The sequence below is a fragment of the Telmatherina bonti genome, assembly GCF_933228915.1.
Source record: "Telmatherina bonti genome assembly, chromosome: 21".
Taxonomy (NCBI): domain Eukaryota; kingdom Metazoa; phylum Chordata; class Actinopteri; order Atheriniformes; family Telmatherinidae; genus Telmatherina; species Telmatherina bonti.
Genome location: NC_136630.1, coordinates 24,613,920 through 24,638,101, shown reverse-complemented (window position 1 = coordinate 24,638,101; position 24,182 = coordinate 24,613,920). Strand labels below are relative to the sequence as shown.

At 37.1% G+C, this 24,182-nt stretch overlaps 1 protein-coding gene across 1 annotated transcript in view; it reads right to left on the bottom strand.

Moving 5' to 3' along the window:
• The window catches only part of cacna1g (calcium channel, voltage-dependent, T type, alpha 1G subunit), a gene marked incomplete at both ends in the record, with an annotated part of 337,957 nt that overhangs the window by 107,852 nt on the left and 205,923 nt on the right, over positions 1–24,182 (bottom strand). The window contains 4 exons of the mRNA XM_079261395.1: positions 2,634–2,789; positions 4,879–4,993; positions 7,826–8,011; positions 9,946–10,097. Coding sequence (XP_079117521.1) covers positions 2,634–2,789; positions 4,879–4,993; positions 7,826–8,011; positions 9,946–10,097 — 609 coding nt within the window. The remainder of the gene's footprint in view (positions 1–2,633; positions 2,790–4,878; positions 4,994–7,825; positions 8,012–9,945; positions 10,098–24,182) is intronic.

The window sequence follows — 24,182 nt, the reverse complement described above, 5'->3', positions numbered from 1 at the left end:
TACTCTGTCAGTTGTTCATCTGTCCACTAAATCCTGCGGCAAGTGCTCTTTAGTTGCTTACTTAGCGAGTTTAGCTAGTGTGACCTAGCTAGCAACCACTCCTGGGCGGATTTTCAGAGAAGCCTAACACTTATTTATTGGCTCAGATTTAATAAATTCATGTATTTTTATTGTAAAAATATCTTCTACTCACACAGTCCCTTGTGTCTTCTACACTTACGCAGTTTAAGTTGATATTTTTACTATAAAAATATACTACTAAAGTGCTTAGGTATATATCACAGAAGTAACTTTAGCAAAGAATATTTGTTCTCTACATAGAGGGATGGTATTGCAATACCTGTAGAAAACACTCAGTTTGCAGAATCAGAATTAAATACTCGTGATTGATACAAAAAAGGTTACTTTGAGGGAGGCCATGTGAAGAGCTCTTTTTTTCACCGTGAAAAAAAGCTTAAACCTCAAAAGTAACACAACAAATCAAGCTGTTATGTGGATTATTTTACACCATGTAGCTACAAGTTTCTATATAACATGGTCCAAGTGCTGTACGTTGCTACAATCTGAAAAATGGTTTAGTGGTGATGAAGACTTGTTGCATTTATTGCAATATAATTGCAATATATATATATATATATATATATATATATATATATATATATATATATATATATATATATATATATATATATATATATATATATATATATATGTACACATATATACACATATATATATATATATATATATATATATATATATATATATATATATATATATATATATATATATATATATATATATGTGTATATATATATATGTGTGTATACATATATATATGTGTACATATATATATATATATATATATATATATATATATATATATATATATATATATATATATATATACATATATATATATATATATATATATACATATATACATATATATATATATACATATATATATATATATATATATATATATATATATATATATATATATATATATATATATATATATATATATATATATATATATATATATATACATACATATATATATATATATATATATATATATATATATATATATATATATATATATATATATATATATATATGTGTTGCATAATTATCCAATTCGATTTATAATAAATTGATTACACATGTAATCATGGGGTCAACAAAGGCAATTAAAAGACCAACACTGCAAAATTGGAGACATAATTCAAAAGCAGGACAATCCAAAAAACGTTTTGAATGTGATCCTATTCATAATTTTATAATTCAACCTTGATTTCAGCATTAGTCCACTGCACTTAAATTCCCTTTCATCCTGACTCAAATTAGCCATAAACTCCTGCTGATTGAGAAATTGAATCACCTTTTTCATAATCAGCAATCAAGATTGAGTCCTTAATTAAAACAGTAATATTAGGCTCGACTTACATGGAAGTAAATTCATTATTAATAGAGACGTGATAAATAAGTCTTTGTGAATGAAAAAAGAAAAAAAAAAAAAAAACCAACAGCAGCTATGCATTTATTCATCTCTTTATTTCCCTCCAGTGTTCTTCATCTTAATGGGTTCGGGTCAATTCTATATAAATCCATTCACCACAGCCTCACACTTGATATTTCTATAGCAGATAAGCTCAATAGCAGGAGAATCCCATTCAAATTAATCCATATTTTATGAGGCTGTCAACCTTTCTCTCGGCCACCCCTCATTTATTCTTTATCCTCTCAACCAAGTAGCTAAAATGTGTCAGAGATCAAAGCATAGGTGCCCCAATCTCTTTAAAAGAAAATGGGGAGACAGACAGAAACTTGATACCTGTGTGATTCATTCACTCTCTTATTTTACCCTCTGTTCTTTTCTCCCAATCAATCCGTCTGAATCAAACTAAGTGCCAGTTGACAACTGTAAAAAAATCTCTCCATAAGTTTCAACCTCTCCTCTTCTTTGGTCCTGAAACTAATCACACACACTAAAAAAAATCCTCTAAATAACAGCAAACATTAATCCTCCTACTTCTTTCTTTATGCGGTCTTTCTCCTCTTAGAATAATCATATGCCAAATGCAGTGGTGGATCAAATATCATTTATTTCTCTGACATTAAAATATGTACACGGGGGTGGCGGGATATTGGGGGAAGGGGATGAAAGGAATGTATAAGAACATGAGACTGATGGAACTGGATTTGGGAAATGTGGGATGATGCAGAGTCTAGTCTAGCGGACATAGTTTTCTTGTGATGTACTGTACTTTATGGCATTGGCAAATAAACAGAACAATAATGAGGATGACTGCTGAGATACTGGGAATGAGTGGGAGGTGAAAGGACTGACATGGTAAAGGAGAAGAAGATGAAGAGGAAACAAAGAAATTGAAGGCTGCAACTAGTATGTATAATGTCACGTCCTCACATAACCCGCAGCAAAGAGCACAAAAAAGAAGTAAATGTCATTGCTATGTGTGTGGATAAAAGCACTAATCCATTAATATAATGTGAGTCTGAGCTAAAAACAAAATTCGCATCTCATTTCCAAACCTGAATTTTCTTACAAACAGAAATAGATCTGGAAGCAAGGAAAGCCAAGCTGGCTTTGAATTGCAATGGTATACCTCTGTTTGAAATCCCTCAACCAAGATGGCCACCAACAAGTTGAAGAGGACATAATTGCCGAAGGTCATTAGTGCGATGAAGTAGAGAGCAGCTACAGGAGAGGTGGAGGCCATGCCGTTATACAGCACTTTGTTCCAGTCCTCCTGGGTTAGGATCTGGAAAAAGTAGAGGCAAAGAAAATGGGGTAAACTAAAAATGTACACACTGTTGACCTGTTTTAGCATTCTATGACATGAACTCGCATACTTTTTGGATGCCAGTCAAGTTTTTCATTTCCCAGTGACGACATTAGAAGATTTATCATTGTAAATTCTTGGCAAGCTGAATAGAAAAGCAACAAATGCTACACAAAGCAAGCTAGTTAGCTAGACCAGCTAATTCTACTATGTTTAAATACTTTTTTTGTTTTACTCTTGTTTCAAGCGGAGTCTTTTTGCCGTTGAAATCTTTAACATTGACCTAAACAGTGGATTTGATGTTGATATACTCCTGTATACCGCAGTAAACCTGGAATAGTATGTCTAAAGTGTAACTTTAGCTTGTCTAAGCAAATTGCATGGTTGTTTGCTGTTTATATTTTACATTATAAATGACAAAACAGAATAATGAACTCCTGTATTTAGAATATAATGCTACCATGAATAATGCTGCCTTGGGCTGGGGAAATAAAAAAACAAACAAAAAAAAAAAAACACTACTTGTTTTCGGAGTTAGCTAAGGGATTTCTTAGCTGGATGGCTAGGTAAGGAATTAGTACGCTGTGGATTTAGGATTTACAAACCTTTAAAAACAAACAAAAAAAAAACAAACAACAAAATGTTATTGAAGAAAAGTATAACCAGTAACTAATGTTATGCTTGAAAGTAATGTCTGGTTACAATCAATATGCTTATTTATAAGCATATTGGCTTATAAGCCAATCATACCAACTTTGTGTGAGCATGTTTTTAGCTAATGTTAACTAACATACCAAATAAATTAACACAGTTGCCACAGAAAATACTTCATATTACTGAAAACTCCAAACTTTAAAATATATATGTTTTGCACGCAGACATTTGAAAAATGTATATTTCTTTTATAGTTATGTCTGCATACGATGCTAATTGCCTTATGTAACAAGTTCAGGGATCTTCAACCTGACACTCTCTGGACCTTCCACAATGTCTCTTGAAAACATTGAATAATTAAAAATAAAAAAAGTTTTAAATAAAGAAATAACAACAAATGGAGTTTTTGTTTGTTTGTTCTTAAGGTTTTTTTTTTTTTTTTGCTTTTTTTTATGGACGAATTCCAGTAGTTTGGTAAGGGTAAGACTCACTTTTCTGCCCATTAGGCTGTCACAATGGCCCTTTTTTTAAAAACATAATTTTACAAAAGTATCAGAATCCTATATAAGAAAATGTTCCATTCTTTTTGCAAAAGTTGTATGTTTTGTTTTGTTTTTTTCTCTTTTTTAAAGGCTAAAGTAGAAAGTAAAAATAACAAATTGCCTACTGCTGATAGTTATCAAAAAGGATTTTTCCCAAAATTTTTGTGGCTCTTAATTAGTTTTATGATTTGGAGCTACAGATGATATGTTAACTTTAAGAGCTTGTGCTGTTATTTTTCTGTATTTTTCCAAAATAAGTAGCTTTTTCTCTCTTTTTTTAATGAAACAATGAAAGTGCAGTTAACTGCTTCATGACATCAGACATATACATAATGCCCTGTACTTATGTATGACACTTTTACATAAAACCAGATCAGGTGTTTCACTGAATTATATATGGTTACTATATTAAACATGATCTATGCCAGACCCCACAAGGACTTTGATTCATGAAACCAGGAGGTTTGATGCAAGAGGCTAGCCTACTTAACCTATGTAACACACCTGGAACTGAAAAATGAATGAGCTGAAGAAAATGCGGGAGATAGATAAAGGCTAGAAAGGAGGGAAGGAGAAAGAAGGAAAGTTATAAAGAAAATTTGACAGAATATATTTTATTTATCCAGGTGGAAATAGTCTTCCAGGTTATTAAAACAGGAACATGTTCCGTCATCAATGATTAAGTACTGAGATCGTAGGACAGTATCTTCAGGTCACTTTAAAAGGAGCAATTTGATAAAAGTTCAATAATCCTGGTTTGCATAAATCTGTATGCATTTAGGTTAACCTACAACCAAATTTGCACCAACAGCTGTTATATATACATGTTACCAGGGTGAAGGAGAGGAGAAGAAAAAAAATGTCAAGCCTACCTGGAATACCGTCACTATGGCCCACAGGAGAGAATCAAAGTTCTTTCTGTCCGGCAGGGTGTCTCCATCTCTCTCTGATCCAAACTTACAACCAAACAGATGCATTCCCAGGATGCTGTCACATGAGAAATAAAAAAAAGAAGAGAAGGAAGCATAAATATTTTCAAGGCAACTCATTAGTAATACATCACACTGGTTATTCTGTAAGTGCTGCTAGCAAATATATTACGTTATTTGTAACTTTAGTATGGAAGATCACAATAATGCTGCACATATCAAATGTTTGGGATCCACTGGCATTAAAATTACACCTGTTTTTCTTTAAAAGCTATTTTGACAGCAAAAGATGTGAAATGTGCATCCTAGAAGCAGTGTTTTCTTATTTCCAAGTTATCATAACAACAGGCCAGTACCAGGCCATTTAATATCATGAAACAAAAAGTAAACCAAGACGTTTATATTTTTCACATAAGAATATATAAATAAAACAACTGATGAGAACAATATATTAAATCTCTGCTAGGAGTCTGGACATTTTTACTCTCCATAATTCATTATTAACTCACAGAATAGCTTACACAGAGCCCTTTCAGTTACTGGGTCACATCAGTTGCATTTTGACCAACACATCAGTGTTGGTCAAAATAGAAAAAAAAGAAAAGAAAAGAAAAGAAAAAGTTTCAGTTCAGTACCATGGACAGCATGACAACTGTTGTCAATAACATCTAATATCCTTCTGTTATTCCCATCCGACTTATTTCCACTACTTGTAACATAGTAAAGTTTTTTTCTTCTTCAGTAAATGAGACAATAATTTAAAACTGTTCATGTTAATGGACCTGTAGAGGGCTATTAGCATACCTTTGATTAATTTTCAAAAGGACATGGATCTAGACTGCAGGTGGGACAGTTAAGTGCATCTGCTTTGTGTCTATAAACCCACGATGCTGTTCGCTGTGGAGGCTAAGGTTTTGGTGTTGTCCAGTAGAAGCCATCTATTAGCGAGTTACCCATCATATCAACTTTATGCTTCTCATGCCATCAAAAATCCGGCTTTTTGATAATAACAGACAGAATGCTACATTTCATCCTAGAGAAACCATCATGCATTTTTGTCATAAGCACCTGAAACAGGCTAATCTGGTCACATAACAGGAGGTCACCATCTTTTTGTCCCTCTTCAATAAACTTGTGTTTGTCAGACCTGGTGGTTTCTGTAGAGGATTTAGAAAGTGTCTTTCCACTCTAACAGTTTTAGCTTAGATTCTTGGAAGAAGCAGCAAGGAAGCTTGAAGGTCATGTGCATCCAGCAGTGGTTTTTAATCATAACCTTTAAACACTGAATTTTCTCTCTGATGTTACTGAATATTCTCACATTATGCAGTGTGGACGCTTTTTGTTTGCATTTTCTGACTGACTTTGGCACACAAAGGTGAACCACATCCCTTTCTAGCTTGGAAACTTTGGTGGAACCTACTTTTATACCCAATCCTAACACCCTCACTTGTCACCAAGTCATTTCCTGACTTCACAATGTCATGACCTGCATGACATTAAAAGTTTCTTCTTTGTTTCATTCTTAACTTTTCTGAGTGCACTGTTGCCATTCAATTGTTGATGGTGATTGATTGGTAATGAGATCTTGTCCCAAGTGGAGGACTTCAAGTATCTTAGCATCTTGTTAAGGAGTGAGGGGAGAATGGAGCAAGAGATCGAAGGGTGAAACAGTGTACGGACTCTTCCTCAGTCTGTCATGGTGAAAATGGAGCTGAATAAAAGGATAAATTCTCCATTTACTGGTCGATCAACATTCCTACCATGACCTATGAGCGAGAAGGTGGTCCAGGTGGGGATGAGAGAGCCCCTGCTCCTCTGCATTTAGAAGAACCAGATGAGGTGACATGTTCATCTGGCCGGCATGTGCCTGCTAGACATCCAACCAGAAGGGACCTTCTGGGAAAACCCAGGACACAGTGTAGGAAATATGTCCATCAGCTCGGTCTGGAACACTTCAGTCTGAATCCCCATCAGATGAGCCAAAACATACATCCAGGGAATAAAAAAGTCTTGTATTCCCTGTTTAACTTTGTTGCAAACTATCATGTGATGATGATAAGTTCTATCCTGCTGAAGCTGCTGTCTCTGCTTTTCTGAGGAATGAGGTTTGTAGAAGTAATTTTTACTGCCAGACTTATAAAAACACACATTAAATTTAATCTTTGTAGAGCTAAAATACATCTCTGTATTTGTGTTAGAAGTTCCCAACTACTCTGCTCTTCCATTTCATTATGTTAAGTGTGTGTTTATATGACGAGATATGCATGTGATTGCACACGCCTGTTCTGCATGCACAGGCAAACATACAAGAAGTTCCAAGTTTCTGACATGTGCATCGATAAACAGGCCTTGATACGAGTGAAAATTTGCCAAATAGTCACAGTGAAGGCTTGTTTATTGATTATTTAGCTCTAGTTCAGCTACAACATCTTAGTCGTTATGGTTTGACTCAATGTTTTGGCTTCTTTTCTACACAATCCAAAGGAAAAGCAGCATACAGTAGATGAAAGGGCCCTGGCCGTTGCAGATGTGTTGTTATCCCCTACTGAGAGCCTTCAGGCACTCAATCATAAAACCTAACGAGGCAGAGAAAAGGAATGACACCTTAATGGAGTTAATGACTTATCCCTATCATTGCATTGACTGATCTCCTTCTGACAGCCACTTCTGCTACTTAACACCCTTTTGTTCTTAAAAAGCATGCAATACCTATCAACTTTCTTTTATTCCACATGTTTATTCTTTCAGTTCAAACTCCAAAATCTTTTCATAGTCACTGAGTAGAGCTTTCATTCCTTGATGGTGTTTTTTCATTAGCAGTAAGAAATAGACCCTCTCCAAACTGGAGACACTGAACTGTGTAAACAAGTGTTTAGTGCGATGTGTGTACCTGAAGATGAAAATGAAGAGCATAAGCAGCATGCAGAATGTGGCCACATTGTCCATGGTCTTCATCAGCACCACCAGCTGCCTCTGTAGGGCTGGCATAAAACGGACCAGCTTCAGAACCCTCATGAGCCGGAAGGTCCGCAGCACTGACAGACCCCCGCCTTGCTGACCCACGATCTCCCATACACTGTACAAACATAAGAGAAATGCACGTTGGATACGGTTACATGCTTTTTAATTTGGAATGAATAATTTAGAAATATTTAATTCTGAAACAATTCTGAATAACATTATTCTTCCGTGGGTTTACATAGAAACAGTAATTACAAATCGAGGTTTACATGGAAACAGGTCGTTACTTAATTCTGCTTTAGATCGGTGGGTTGGGAAAGGTCCTGATTGGACAGAGGAAATCGTGGCATATTGATGTCTACTGGAAATACATAAAGTCCACTTCCTGTTTCTCGTCTTTTCGTTTTCGTCGTAACATGGAAAACTACCTAATAAGTACCAGATTCACCTTTGTTTTGATTAAAATCTAAAAGCACCAGCTCAACACGAGCGTGCTACTTCACACTTTTCAGCAGCTGAGGAGGAAGAGCAGAAAGACAGACTACTGTAGACGGGAGGCAGAACATTGTGTGGAATCCGTGCGTCATCGGGACAGGATGAGGTAATGGGCATGTGCAGAACGATCAGCATTAACTTAGAGCAGAATTAACATTTATATGACAGAAGAATGAATTAGTTCGGATTTAAAATGTAAACAAATAACCCACTTACTTCGGAATTAAATTTTATTACAAATTCTTTTTCATTCGTATTTACATGTTTACACTGTCATTTTTCATCTCTTTAAAGACACACTACACAATTTTTGCCATTTATGTCATAACGTGCTCCCTACCGACGGCTAATTCTGCATCCATCTTGCATCCTACCTGAGCTGGTAGCTCCCTCCTGCCAGCAAAAGACATTATTACTATGACTTTTCTTTTGTATCTTATTCTTCTTGCGTTTCCTTGCTGAATCAGAGATGTTGCGTGTTCATGACATTTATACTGCGTCCCAGGTTTGTTTAGTACAGTTTTTCAGCCTCAGGACTCAGCCTGATAGATGTCACTGTGTCATCGAACAAGTCCGGGACATAGTGTTTTAAGGTCAGAATGTTATGTAATGCATCTTTAAAGCGGATTTAACTTTCTTTTTGGAATTAAAGAGTAAAACTCTCATGTCAACGTAGCCATTATAGCATTTATTATTCATTTAAGTTCTCATAAACTGTTTCCATGTAAAACAACCAAAGTTTGTGGCTAATCAGCAATGATATATCACTTGCCGAGTTTTCATGGGAGGAAAAAATGAAGCCGGTCACTGAATGTTTCAAGAGTAACAAAGTTCTGAAAAACTGTGGTGGGACAAGAAACATGTAGTTCAAGCTAATGAACGTTTTAGAGTTCAGGCTGCATTGAAACCAGTCAGTTGTACAAGTCAGTGCATACCAGAGTCTAAATCCCAATCCCTGAAGCAGAAGATAGCTGCCCCTTTCCTTCTAGAGATCAAAGCATGTTGGCGACGTCGCTAATTAAATGGTTCCTAACACTGGTTGAAAAGGTAGAAATTCACTACTCCTCCGTATCACACATAAATGTAGTACATTTATCTTAACAAGAAAAAATACTTCTATTGATATTCGACTTGTCAACATCAAAGCCAGCACGGCATCTAGCACAGTGACCTGTTTGTTTTAATATCCTTTACCACAAAAAACATGAGAAATGAATCATTTAAAAAGGTCTGATAGATTAAAAAATGTATCTTCACCAATAAAACATAATACATTGAATCTCAGCGCACATATTTTACACAGATGAATCAAATACTGGATTACCTTAATCCTTTAATAAATGCAATTATTCAAGTTGTGTGTTAGTGTAAAGCTTACTTTTTATTTGTTTTGTTCAGCTTTTTTAATGTTTGTCTGTTTCTGTTCTGTTGGAAACCAGGAAGGAAAGCTGTGGCTTTGATGAAGCTTATCGGGATCTTAATAAACTTAAAGTCTTAAAATATTGCATGAAAGTGAAATATTGATGCAAAGAGAAAAGAAAAATGGGTGCCAACCTGATAACCACAATAATACCATCAAATATATTGTAGGGATTCTTGATGTAGCCGAAGGGCCCATAGACCAGAACCTTCAGCAGCATCTCCAGGGAGAACAGGCTCGTGAACACAATGTTACTGATTTCCAGGGCATTGGTCAACTCATCAGGCTGTAGAAACAGAGACAGAAGCAAATAGAGCAGGTAATTGATTTGTAAGCGTAGGCTAACACAGCGGAATGGATATACATGTCATTTGAAGTGATCATGTGAGCGGAAAAACACCAGATTGGAGCAACGAGATGTCCAGACAGTATGAAGACGATGTCAACACCTGCGGTTTCACATCTGCACAAGGACATGTGTCGGCAGCTGCGTACTTTTCAAACATGACAAATTCATCATGGCTTCTTTTTCCTCACTTCCAATACACTCATCCAACCTTCATCGGGCACGGCGGCGCGCACCGATCGCACCGCTGACATGCTACGTCTGCTCGGAGCTCATCAGAGAATCCCGCTGCCAATCACAGCCCGATCAAACAGCTGGTGTGTGTGGAAGCGTTTGTGCATGGGCAGGAAAAAACAGGCGATGAGAACAAGCAGACAGACAACAGAAAGAACACAAGCCGGAAGATAAAAGACGCGGCACATCCAAATGCGACAAGCTATGTAAATCAGACTTCTATAGCGAGTATGCGTAATTACCAGTGAGGAAAAAGGAGCCAGCGGGAATGCTGTTATGTGTCTGTGGACTGTGTTAGACCCTAGACAGCCTTCATGAGGCCTTTCATCTCCATACAATAAACAGTTTACACAACTCAAAAGCAGTGTCCCCCCCCCCCCCCCCCCCCCCACACACACACACACACACACACACACGTTACACTGACATGACACTGGATGGAGGATGCTGAAGGCCTGATTTGGTTCACATGTTCACAAAAAATGTGTAAGGGAACGCTTGTACAAGTGTTCAAATGTGTGTCTTTAAAGTCTCGGCATCACACTGCATGTGTGTCTATAAATAGAGTTATTCTAGCAGAAATGTTATCCCCAGGCTGAACCGGGAGGTACTGTAATATAATGTAAACACAGTGCATGTCATTAGGCCTGTCCTGGTGGGCTGCCACTAATCACTGCACACCATGACTGTTTAAGCAGGGATTATGCAACACTTGTGTGGCTGCACAAAGAAAGGAATACATAGATTAGCATTGCCAGTTGAATAAGAGCTCCCCGGGACGTGTCATGGCACCATTTTGTCTCAGGCATTTTAGAAACAGAGTTGACTGGTTATGGTGGAAAAACAAACAAACAATTGTTTCATTGCATTTACGTCCTATAGGTTTGGATTGAAGAAGATTATTTATCCCAAAAGGCAATTGTACAGTTGCAGTATTGATTAAGAGAAAACTAAATAAATTGCGTTTGTAGCTTGGTAACTGCTGAGCTGAGAAACCACTCTCATGCTACTGCAGGGGCAGCTGGTAATCTTTACAAAACTCAGCCCACTTGCGTACTGCCATCTTTCTGTGAAATTCCATGCCTTCAGAAACTCCTGAAAGACCCCAAGCATACAGAACTCCAAATGCTGCAACAGCTATCTGGAGAAGAAAGAAAATGATGCATGCTAATCTTGTGGTAACCTCAACAACCGGATCTCAGCTTCACAGAGTTAATGTGGGATGGTTCGATCCATTGCCAGAGCAAAGCTTTAGGTGTTTGTAGCTACAGGTGACTCCCTTCAGGGTCAAAAGTCTGTTCACTGAAAGTATGAAGTGTTCAATAATGTGCATTGCTAGGTTTGTATTGGCATGACTTGCATTAGCATGGTTTTTTTTCAGTCATGAGTTCCTGTTTTATTTGCTTTACAAATGACCATAAATGCAACTTCAGATATTTTGTTATTTGAAATGTATATCTTCAATGTCTGTAACTTGTGTGTGATATTATTTTGAGTTTCTCTCTCCCATTCTTCCCTCTCTTTATGCTCATTTAAGCTTTTTCATGGTACTTTATGCTAGCAGTCAATTACCACACTAAATGACTATTACTTAGTAAAACAATATGAAAGCCTGTTTGGTAAACAAAATGATGGTCAGTTAGCTTAAACTCGGAAAGGCAGTTAGCAACACTGACTGCCTGTTAGTCAAATGAAAAAAAAAAAGCCAATTAGTTAAACTAAAAGATAGCCAATTACTAAATGTCCGTTTGTTAGCTTTACTAACTGACAGCATGTTAGCTAAACTTAGCTTAATTCTAAATCATCAAATTTGATATTGGAATCAATTTTTATCTAGGACCCTGACTCCTGTCAGTACTGTCATATTGCGCAATATGACTTTCAACCTGAAAAAGTTTTTTATAAAAACACCAAAAAGAAAAAAAAAAACAAACAAAAAAAAAACATGTTTTGTGCATTGCCTATGTAACTATTACAGGTTAAACAAGCCAAAGAATCCATGATGCAGCATGCCGGAAAGAATCTTTGAATCTGAATGGTGAAATGCGGTATTTACTAAGAGCATATATGCTTTGTCCAGCATTTAAGCAAGCACAATGATGGTCTGAATGCTTTGTTATGCTGAGCAAGTTTACTTTGCCAAGGAGAATTTGTCACTGGTATGATGATCCCCTTGATTTTCTGGATTCTTATTTTATTCCCCTATTCATTTAGCATAATTGTAATACAGAGTTTTACTGCTAGACCAGACCGGAGAGGATAGAAGAGAGACAGAAAGACAAAGGGAAAGAAGAAGAATATTATATGCTGAAAAACAAATCTTCAAAAGTAACTGACATCAACAAAATACTTCAATAAGAGTCTTGACAGCACATCTGAATTTGGAGAAGTAAACACTTAGAAACGATTGCTTGGCATTAAGTCATTTTTCTCAGCCATGCGGAATTTAGCATTAGGCAAAGATAAGAGCACTCAAGCCTCATATTGAACCATAATTCAGAGCCTGAAACTTTAAAAGTGCATTAACCTGGCTTCTGATAAACGATGACTTCTGCTTTCAACAGATTGTGCAGGCTTTTAGTTGGCTTTCAAATTATCCACATGACCTATTTGAAATACATTCAGCTTTTTTTTTTTTTATCCTTATCCATGATCATTATCAGTTTATTTACATTAACACCCATAGGCTAGAGCAGATTCCTAACAAAAGTCGGAACAAAAGAGGTTCAATAAAGGCCAGTTCAATCTGAATCATTATCTAATTAAAATTAAGATTAGTCTATTGTTCTAACTGTATTCATATTACAATTCATAAAATGTTGCAAAGTGAAAAAACCCAATGGATCATTTGGGATTACTTTGATTTAAGTCCTCATCCGGAACATGCATGATGCAGTGGGGGGACGATGTAAGGAGAAAAAACAGAAATGAAGCCCCTACAGAATTTATTTTAAAAAGTTAAATATACATTGTGGAACAGAAACAGTTCTTCTTTAGTAAAATATTAAAAATAAAATGTAAGAATAATTTTTCCACAGTGTGCAGTTCCGACCAGATAAACAAGCTTTTCTTTGTTTCAACCCAGCTCTTTGTTACTGTCTGTGTGTCTGAGTTCACAGACACACAGACGAACCTGTTCGTTTGATCCAGGTCTTTATTGTGCCTCTTCATTCACCGGGCCTGTGATGAGTGTGTCGATGCAGCCGGCGGCAAATCCTTCATATGCCCAGACATTTTGTATTATCAAGGAAAGTTTAAAAAAAAAGGGTAAATGAATAGAGACGGCACTTAGATGTCTGAACATCCTTACACACAGTGATGCTCAAACACACACACACACACACACCAAGAGTACACTTTAACAACCACAGACTCACTCAACTAAGGGCCACACACATAAACCTGTACAGTGAGCTCTACCCCCACACTTGTTACAATGCACAAACTCATATTTAAACGCATGCATGTAGACACACACACAACTACAGCTGTATAATATATGTGCTTGATAAGCCAGAACAAGAAGTACACATTTTATGAGGTGAGACTTGGACTGCAGACATCTGGCCTTGAGACTGAGGTTCAGGTCATTATTTTTCTCCCACTGGTTCTGCTCTGCTATTGTTCCAGCTTGTATATTAGACATTCCTCAGACATCATGCAAGATTACTGCAAGAGAAAGAAACCATAAAAGCCTTTCTCACACAGAGCTGCACACATATGAGACAAAGAGGTGGAGAAATGCTCAAATACACAAGCCTGTATAGAAGCAAAAACAACGCTTTGTGTCCTCCAGTTTATCAAACAGGAGACAATTCTTAATTGACTAATGGCCACTGAGGTGTGGGTATTACCTAGAAGGAGATAAATGCGTCCAAGTGTCTGTGTCTGGAAGTGAGAAAGATGCTTTTGCTTTTCTAATTGCTTCCTTCAATGGCTGTTTCCTGGGTAATGAGGCTGCAGGAGCATTAGGAGGTAAAGTGTGTTAGATGAGGAATAGCCTAATCTGGTTAGCACTAATGTAATGCCACCTAATCTGATATGATCTAATTGAAACGGGATGCTCTGCTCTGTGTGTGCACCATTTGCATTTTTGGATGTGTGTTAGTATAATTAAATGGTTTTTTATGCATGCAACAGAAAAGGGAAGATGAAGGTTGATTTTAGATTCAGAGCATGGCGTGCTCACACTGAGGTTAGCAATGGCCTGAAATAATAATCAGATCATGTTTCATGACTCAAATGACTCAATTGTTACTGAAATATACTGAAATATACCTCTGACATGATGTTGAGAAGGAAAGCTGTCGGTAAATTCTAATAAAAACTGAATTTGAGGATGTGGGTCCGCGCCTGAGCCAGAAAAGGGTCCTGTCAAAGTCAGGAATGAGATCTTGTCTCAAGTCGGGTCTTGTCCATGATTCTGGGAATAACAAAGCAATAGATTGACAGGTGGATTGGTGTGGCAGCTCTAGTGGCGAAGAAGTAGCTGAGCAGTCGCGCCATGACCCGGTATCATGTTGGGCAATTGATCACTGGGAAATGACCCCATTTTAAATGTGAAGTTTCAATTCATAAGAAGCCAAATTCTAGATTAATAATCAATTATTTAACCCATATTATAATAGATTAGATTTAGTATACCAGTAATAAAGTATTTTCCAATGTTTTTGCAAACTAACATCAGCTGTGACCAACACATATAACACAACATTTAACATTTCATCCATAAGTAGCAAAGTGAATCTAATATTCTCAACCAATCAGACTTTGTGATTAAATGATTGTCTGAAGCGAGATCAGTGATATGATGAGAGGTACGTTCAGCACCATGGATCACATTTCACAAAGAACAACACAGGTGCTCAGTGCAGATGTTTTCATTATGATCAAGCCACTAAGCAACCAGTCAAGAGGAACCAATGCTCAGTAACTAACCAGTACTGTATAAGTTCATTTTACAGTAACGCTGCAAGAGCTCAACCAAACTGATCCTGGTTAATCCTGTGCGACTTGTAACAACTCTGTGAAACATCAGGAAACATCTGCAGTAAATTCAAACCCAACATACTAAAATGCTGTCAATAGAAATGCATTTGGGACTAACTACCTTCAGGATGAGGAGGGACACACACCTGTGGTTGCCATGGTTGCTGTCTTGCACAGTCTCATCACATTGCTGGAGTCATCCTTCCACCTGACACATGTTGCTTTATTCATGTTATTGTTGAATTATTCTTGTTTATCTCCTTTGTCAGCAGGAATCAGTCTATTAATAGTTCATTAAATTACTTTGTGCTAAATATCATGATAACTTACCGAACATCATGTGTCTTTCCACTTATTGTGAGATTTGGTGATTCTAAATTAAACACACAGATTTACTATACACACATATGCAACTTGCATGATATAAGATTTTTCAGAGGCAAAAAAGCACGTAAGGAATGGATTCATATGATTATTTCGTACCGCTGTAACTTTTGCACTTCACTATGCACATGGTATGTCAGCTCCAAGCGGCAACCTACTTGGAGTCACTTCCCATAGACCCCCATGTTCAAAAGGCCAACTTCACAGCAGAAATATACATGTTTACAGCCTGGTACAAAAAACATTTGACATTTATTAGGTCAGGTTTCTTTATGACAACTGTGGGGAGGGGGCATATTTTTTTTAAAACTCATCTGTTATGTTATTTAATCTTAAAATTCTGCATATGAAGGGGCGTGTCCTTTTGACTGATGGACATTTCATATTTGCTGGCAAGAAGGCAGAAAGTAACACAAGCTCAATTTTTAGCTAGCTAACAGCGCACCTTAGCTTCAGCCTGCCAAGCTCCATTAGCAAGTTTCCTATTTTGTTCCCCTGTGGTCATGCATTAAAGGGTTGAATAAGAATATTTCCCTTTCAGAACAACAGGCTCCATCCCGCACCTGAATGGCTTAATCAGCCTTTTGATTTTGTCTTATCATTAAACTGAGACAGTTGATAAACAAACCAAATATTTTATGTTGTTTAAAACAAACTCGCCTGACAGTTATTTCTGCTGCAACAGTTATTACTTTAATGCTCAAAAAGTTAAAAAACCTGATTCAGAATTCATAAGAGAATGCTAGTTTTGTGTTTGTGATGCTGACACTGACAGTAGGCTATTATACAAATCTGGATATTTTCTGTTGTTCTACAGAGCAGAAAGAGAAACTAAAGCAGAGCTTACAGGGACAAAAGGGACAAAACAGCAGACTGAGTGCAGGAGCTACAAAAGGAGAACTTTCTAAGTACAGCCAGCATGTTATTTGACATCTCACTGAACCAGCAAATAACTGAATCCATCATTTGATCACATCATTGATTCTCCCTTTTTTTGATTTCATGGCCTTCAGGGCTAAAAAAGCCCTCCGTTCTCTAAACCAGGATTATGAGCTGTTGTTTTTCGGCCTTCAACAACTTACCGTTCTACAAATTAGAAAAACACTTTTCATAAGAGGTAAGCCAGTCTCCTCAGAAGTCGGCTTTGCATTCTGCCGGCGGGGCATGGATAAAAGCTAAGTAAATATTGTCTCTGATTTAAGCAATAATGTCCAGCAGAGGGGTCTTTCAGCTTCGTCTCTGGGTATGGCAGAAAGAAGCAAGCATGTGCATGTGCACAGAACAGCATGGGAACATGAAAAACCTTTAACACACATAGAAAATATTGTGGAATAATCACATTACACAGGAAATGAAACATGACTCTGTTGTTAAATTCAGTCTGTACAGTAATTGAAACTGATTCTGCTAATTAATTTAAATCTCAGGGGGGCCATTATTTCTCAGGGAGACCAAAAGGGAGCGGGGAAATTAATGAGAAGACACGCCCCCAATTAAACCTTGTTAACCTGATGCTCCAGATGGTTTGTTTCATTGAACAGGCTGGGAAGTCCTCCTTAGCAACACTTTAGAAAAAGGTTGTCACTTGAAGAATAAATAAAGGAATACATAAAATAAACTAACTCTTAGCAGGTTGTTGGATAAAGCATCTGGCTGGCTGGCAAAGTCAATCAGAAACAAAATTAATCATTGATAAATGGTAGGGTCGCTGCCATGGGGATCGACCTTGTCTGGATAGCAAGGCGTCCTGCCACACAGCTGTAGGGCTGTAGTGTGAAACCTCTACAGGTCCTTGTCTGGTATAGTTTCCAATGGTTTCAGCCACTGTGGTCATGAGTGGGTTGCCTACTGGTATGAATGGACCCCCAAGATATTGCTTCATCATAGTGTCAAGCCAGATATCTATTTCTATAATATTCCACTGAAGAGACATAATATTCCACTGGTGTGGGAGGGGGCCAAAACAGTCCAAACAAACTCTTAAAAACTCATGTGGCACAATAATACTTTGCTACTTAAGGTTGATAAAGTCCTTTGAGTGGGTGAATGATATGTCACAGAGGCCCTCGGTTTGATATGGCAACATTTTTTACAAGAGCGTCGAGATTAAAAAGATTTCAGCGCCGTTGCCACTCTCGCTACGACAGCTGCCACCCTGCAGGAGCGCTTACCATTTTTTCAACATTCTGTTGCAGCACTGAAATGGTCAAAGCCACTCCCCATTGGCAGGCGCTGCCACCTCAACACTTTACTACGGGGCTGTTAACAAAAACCAAACCGTGTAGGTTTGCACTTACTTATCTGTGCTGTCAGCTATAGAAATGAAGGACATTTATGAAATGATTTTAAACAAAATTTTGCAGACCTTATGCAGTGGTTTGTGATGTGCTTTGAAAGCTTGATAATTATAAAGTTAATACAGTCTTGTCATTGCAAAAGTTCGGTCTAATTTAGCGATGGCATCTTAGCATAGCCACTTAGCTTGGCTGTTTAATCCTATGTGATTGAATCATCAATGTTGGTGCAGTTTTAACACCGGCCGACAACAGTCGGTCCATTTCTTGCTGTGGTCAATACAAATTTGTTGTAAGATCTCAAGCCCCTTTTCCAGTTGCCGGGACATCTTTGAGTAGTACACATAAAACTAGTCATTGTTAAAGAACTGTTTGATATCCAGTAGAAATCTAAGTGGAGCCAAGTAGTAGCTGGAAATGTCAAACCCGGAAGTAATATGGCACCGCTCTTGTAAGCTTCACAATAAGGTGGATATTTACAAATCTAAGCAAATCTTAGACTCTTGCTGTAGATATACTCTCATAATGTTATTATAAGTATTTATATTTAAGTAGAGGCCTGAAAATATGCACATAGTAAAAAAAAAAAAAACAACTATGAAATTTCATTTTTGCATCAGGAGGCAGTATAATTTATTTATAACTATTTTTCCTCGACTGAATTTTCCTCTGGGCTACTGCAAATCATGGAAAAAGCTGAAAAACCAAAAGTTTTTTTTTTTTTTTTTTTTTATATCAATGTCTGCAAAAGCAATGCTCAAACCAGCTATTGAGCAAATTATGAAACACATGATTAACACTGGATTATTGTCATGAAGCTACAGAACACCACTTTGCATACAGTGACAAGCAGGACCATATTACTTGGTTTAGAAAAAAAATAAAGGAAAGAAGTGTGATGCAAAAGTGCAAAGAGTAAAATTCACTGCATAAATCATTTGTTGATATGACAATTTTTGAGGTTTTAGTTGTGTTGATAGGAAATCTTCGATCTTCTTTAACCTTGTTCTGACTCTGATAGCATTTACTTTTGGGCCACATGTAGCATCTAAGTGGCACCTCTGGCTGAGTTGTGATGAGGCAAAACACCTGAGGGCCACATCATAACCACATTGGTCTGGCCATATCTTTAAAATTGGAGGGAATTTCCCCTCTGGCACAGTTCCGCAATTTAAGCACTTGGCCCAGATAATACATTTTTCTTTTGGGCCGCACTGTGATTTGTAACTGGCACATGTAATGTGGCAAAACACAAGAGGGCTACATCGTGGCCACTTCAGTTTGGCCAAACATTAAAAAAAGGAGGGAATTTCTTCTGAGAGAGTTCTGGGCAAGTTGGCAGAGTACAGTGCTGAGCAGGACCGTTCCCTCACTTTTCATCTGGCTTAGTAAGTGAAACTCTAGATTTTGTTGAAATGTTTTATTCACACTCAGTTATTCTACAAAACCTAGATTTTTTTGTTGAGATAATTAAGTGCTGTTAAAATTGTACGGTCTATTAGCCTAACGCTGCTACTGTGTTGTACTGTTAAAATATTAGCTGCTAAATATAGCTACGTTTGCAGCTCAGTGTGGTATAATTAATATTAGCAGCCATGTAAACTGTGTTATCAGATCCCGTTTGGTATTTAAATGATGTTAGCGGCTAGCAGCTAACATTGGGTGCTAACGCAGCTTCCGTGTCGGTGTTTACATAGGATTAGCTAATGTTAGCAAGTAACGAAGCATCTATACGCAGCACTACCCGTTCATCAACATGAGCGGTCTAACGTACGGCCGTCTTTCACAGTTCGTAAGTGCTTCTCTGACAGTGCAAACATTTCACTCGCATTTGTTCCCATGTAGACCGTGATTATGGTTTAGCTTGTGTTACTGTGAAATAATGGCATTAAAATTCAGCTGGAGTTTTAGTGTATGATTTACTAATGTGTACAGAGGTGAAAGTAGGCTGATATGGTAACCCACACCGTGAAAGTTAAGACTACAATTGAAATATATTATTATTATTGTGTTGCATTAGGCATAAGGTTGTAGTAGTTGTACAATAAATAATGTAAGTTTCACTCATGCAAACAAATACAAACCACATTAACTTTATTTTTCTATTTCTATCTTTTTGCAGGCTGTGGTGATTCATAATCAGAGGTCATTGGTGAGGAATTTTCCCTTTAATAATGGAAATTAGGAAGAACTCTGAACAAAATAGTCTCAGAAGAAGAGCAGTTAAGAGGGCAAAGGCTGTATTTGATGTACTTGAGACTCAATGTGATGTTGACCAGGAAAGGCAGCATGTAGGGCAGGGTGCAGAGTGGGCATTCGAAGAGTGTGAACCGGACGTTTTTTATGATGGATTGAGCGATGATGATGATGATGATGATGATGATGATGATGATCACATCCACAATGATGATTCAAGGGAGAGTGATCTGATTTAGTGTCTGGCAGGATGGGCAGTCAGTTATGGGATTTCCTTAATTGCTTTGTCTGCCCTTCTGGCTTTACTGAGAATTCATTTTCCCTCCCTCCCCAAAGATGCTAGAACCCTTCTGAGGACCAGTGGTTCTAATAGGCCACACGTGGTAACTGTAGCCTGTAAATTAGTTTATGCTCATAAGTTTGGCATCAATGTTTTCTAGTGAGACATTGGAGACAAAAGCGCGAATATTTTTATTTTTTAACCAGCCCTGTTACAGGCACTGTTCATAGAAGAATAACAAAACATTTGTGGTATATGTGTGCTATCAGGAGGCTATTTAATTAAAAGTATCTCTGTGTAAATATCTCTTGTTACATCGTGGACACCTACGCTTATGGACAGATGTGCAGTCTGTATATGTACAAATCTTATTTTTTAGTCAGTGCAGCTTGTAGTATTGAAGTGCACTAGATAGCCTGGAAAGTATAGGCTGCTGTATAAAAAAATAATTTGTGAAACATCAAGACCACAGAAAGTACACCGAAATATGACGAGGGACCACTATATATTTCTGTCAATATTTCTTCTTATTTTCATCCTGTATGTGATTATCTCCTTATGCCTTTCTTTTTCTAGCTTTTCTCCTTTGCCCTCTCTTCTCTCCCTCTATGCAGATTGACTTATTTAACTGAAAGTCATACGTACAATTTAATAAATATATAGAGAGGTTTTATAAATTTGCAGTGCATTTCATAATATCAAGAGTTTCACTACCTCTACTCTTTCTAATGTTCTGTGTTCTGCAGATGCTGTTAGACGAAACCCATTGACTGCCTCAGTATCGGATAAAGATGTTGAAGTCACAATGGTGAAATGGCTGCATTTGGCTGGTGACAGAGATAGTGGAAGAAAACAACGACAAAAAATTGCTTGAAAAGAACAGGGCTGAAGTTGACAATTAAAACTTGAGAAACGCAAGGCAAGGAAGATGCTATTTCTATGCAGAGAATTGAACTAACAACTCTTGATGTAACGCTTATGTTTCCGATGTTGGCATTGTGATCGGATGTTAATGTTTACATATTTTTGACCCATCAAAATTGATAAAACAATAATTTATAAGCTATAAAAACGTTTTTTGATCAAATATATTCTCTTATTCTGCATCCCTGTAGATGTTCTGTTCATAAATTACTTTTGAATAATGCATTATTGAAATGAAAAAGTTGTAGATATCACCTTTAAGCCAAGTTAATCCATGGTCATTTGTTACAGTTTGATTACATACTGTTAATATATTTTTATACTGTTTACATTTCTGTACTGTTTGCATATTTTTACACAACTATTTTGCACACACACACACACACACACACACACACACACACACACAGAACAGCATTTAGATGGTTGCACATTTTTGTACTTATTCTTAAACTTCGTATGAACTTCATACAATTGGCAGCTTATTTTGTACTGTTATTATATTTTTGTACTGTTCACATAAATTTACAATGAAGTATTCTCCACACACACACACTGAACAACATTTCATGGTTGTATATTTGCATAGTTATGTTTTTACACTAAGTGAACTGTATTTGCATTTGGTTGACAACTCATTTTTGCACTGAAATGCATTTAAATTTCAGATATAACTTGTGTGTTTATATATATATATATATATATATATATATATATATATATATATATATATATATATATATATATATATATAAATATATATATATATATATATATATAAATATATATATATATATTGCACTAAAATTATTATAATTCTGTGCCAGATTTCACCTCTGTCAGCTATGGGCCACAGTAATTCGACAGAACTGAGCCACACATGTCTTCTGTACCTGGCCCAGCTGTAAACCACATAATTATTTATATTTAGTTTACTCCTGGTAGAAATCTAGTATTGTTAAGGTTCAGTTAGGCTACTATACACTAGGGCCAGATGTGGCCCATCATTCACTTCCAAAAGTGGGCCAGACAAAAGGTTTGGCGTATACTAGTTTAGCTTCTGGATAAAATCTAGATTTTGGTCTGTCAGCCACATTTGGGCCATATAAGAGCCATTAGGCTTTACCAGAGCTCAACCATACAGGCATGCCCTATGAGGCCCAGTTATAAGCCGCATGAACTCCTTTGCAGTTGGTACAGCTGTGGTAGAGATCTGGCTACGTTATGGTTCAACACAGCTTTCATATACCTGGGCCACATGTGGGCCGTCATTCACTTCCAAAGGTGGACCACATATTTGCTGTTCATCTGGGCCAGTTTCAAGCCACAGGAAATTTGCTAATAGGGGAGTGATTGTTAGCTTAATGTTGTTAGCTTAATACTGTATGCTAGGTTGGCAGAAGCCCAATGTGCATTTCTGCTTGCAATGTGGTTACAAGGAAGTACTTCTTTGTGATTAGTTGGTTAGAGAGTACATCATTTCTGGAGCTTCTTTCTGATTTTCTGCAGTAAACACCTGGCAGGAACTGCAATATAATGCTGTAACCTATCTTGTGTGACTGCGCATTTAGCTAGCATCAGCTATTCCAGTCCTACTATTCGCAGGCTATGTAAGGGTATAAATCCAGCTTTAGTCAGACAATGTCCTTAAATATCAAATCAGAAAGTACTCTGACTATTGTCTGCAGCAGGGAAGATACTAACTACTCATAAGTACCTCAGAAATGTAATAAAATTAATAAATATTAAAGAATAAACTGAAAGGAAATGACTCATTCGACAGATATAACGCCAAGCTTTTAGGACAAGGTTCAAAGTTTTCTAAATGTATACATACGGATAGATTTGAAGCTTCAAACCTACAACAAGTCTGTTTCTAAGTACATCAAACAAACGTGCGGTTTTGTTTCAGTAGGAAAAAAAGGCAAGTTCAGCCACGTGTTTTCCTTTAAACAGAGCTTGGTCTTGCAAACTGTCTTTTAACTTTGGCTATTAGCACTTGCAGTGAAGCTAACTGTAACGTTAACATCTTTTCTCCTTGTCCTTCTTTAAGTCCAGCTGCAAGATCAAACATACGCATGGAAAGTACAAAGACCAACATTTATTTACACACACACAAACACATATTTTCTTTTTAACTCCACAGAAGGTAATGTCTTTTTTCTAGATAGTACCTTTCAAGGTTAATAAAGTCATACAGCTGCCTGTGGGAAATGTAGCCCAAGTGACCTCAGAGTGACTTTAGATCACTTTGTGCTCATGTAATAGCCTCATGTTGGATCGATACCGATGTCAGGACTAAAAAGCTTCCATTATAACAGCAACCACAGTTTACTAGAGGGGCCATGCCTTTTAGCTCACTTTTTCCCCTCGATACTTCTGCCATCTTTCTGCTTCTTAGGTCCTTAAACTATTTTGGCATCAGTTGAGGCTCATCGATGGAGTGCAGAGACCGACAGGAAAGCTGCAGGGAAAGGATGCGGGATACAGAGTGACAGGCATGAAAACCGGTAGAAGTTCCTTATGTAAAGTGAGTGACGTGGGGTTGACCTTCCTAAGTAAATACACTATGGCTGTGTCGCATAGTTGGCAGACACACAACTATTCCATCAGCTCCACCATAAATGGTAATGCGCTTAGAGATAAAGCCTCTCCTTACTAGTGCAACCTCTTCTGGCTCCACCAATCACTCTTTCTGCTCCATCCCTGTACCTCAAAGTCCTT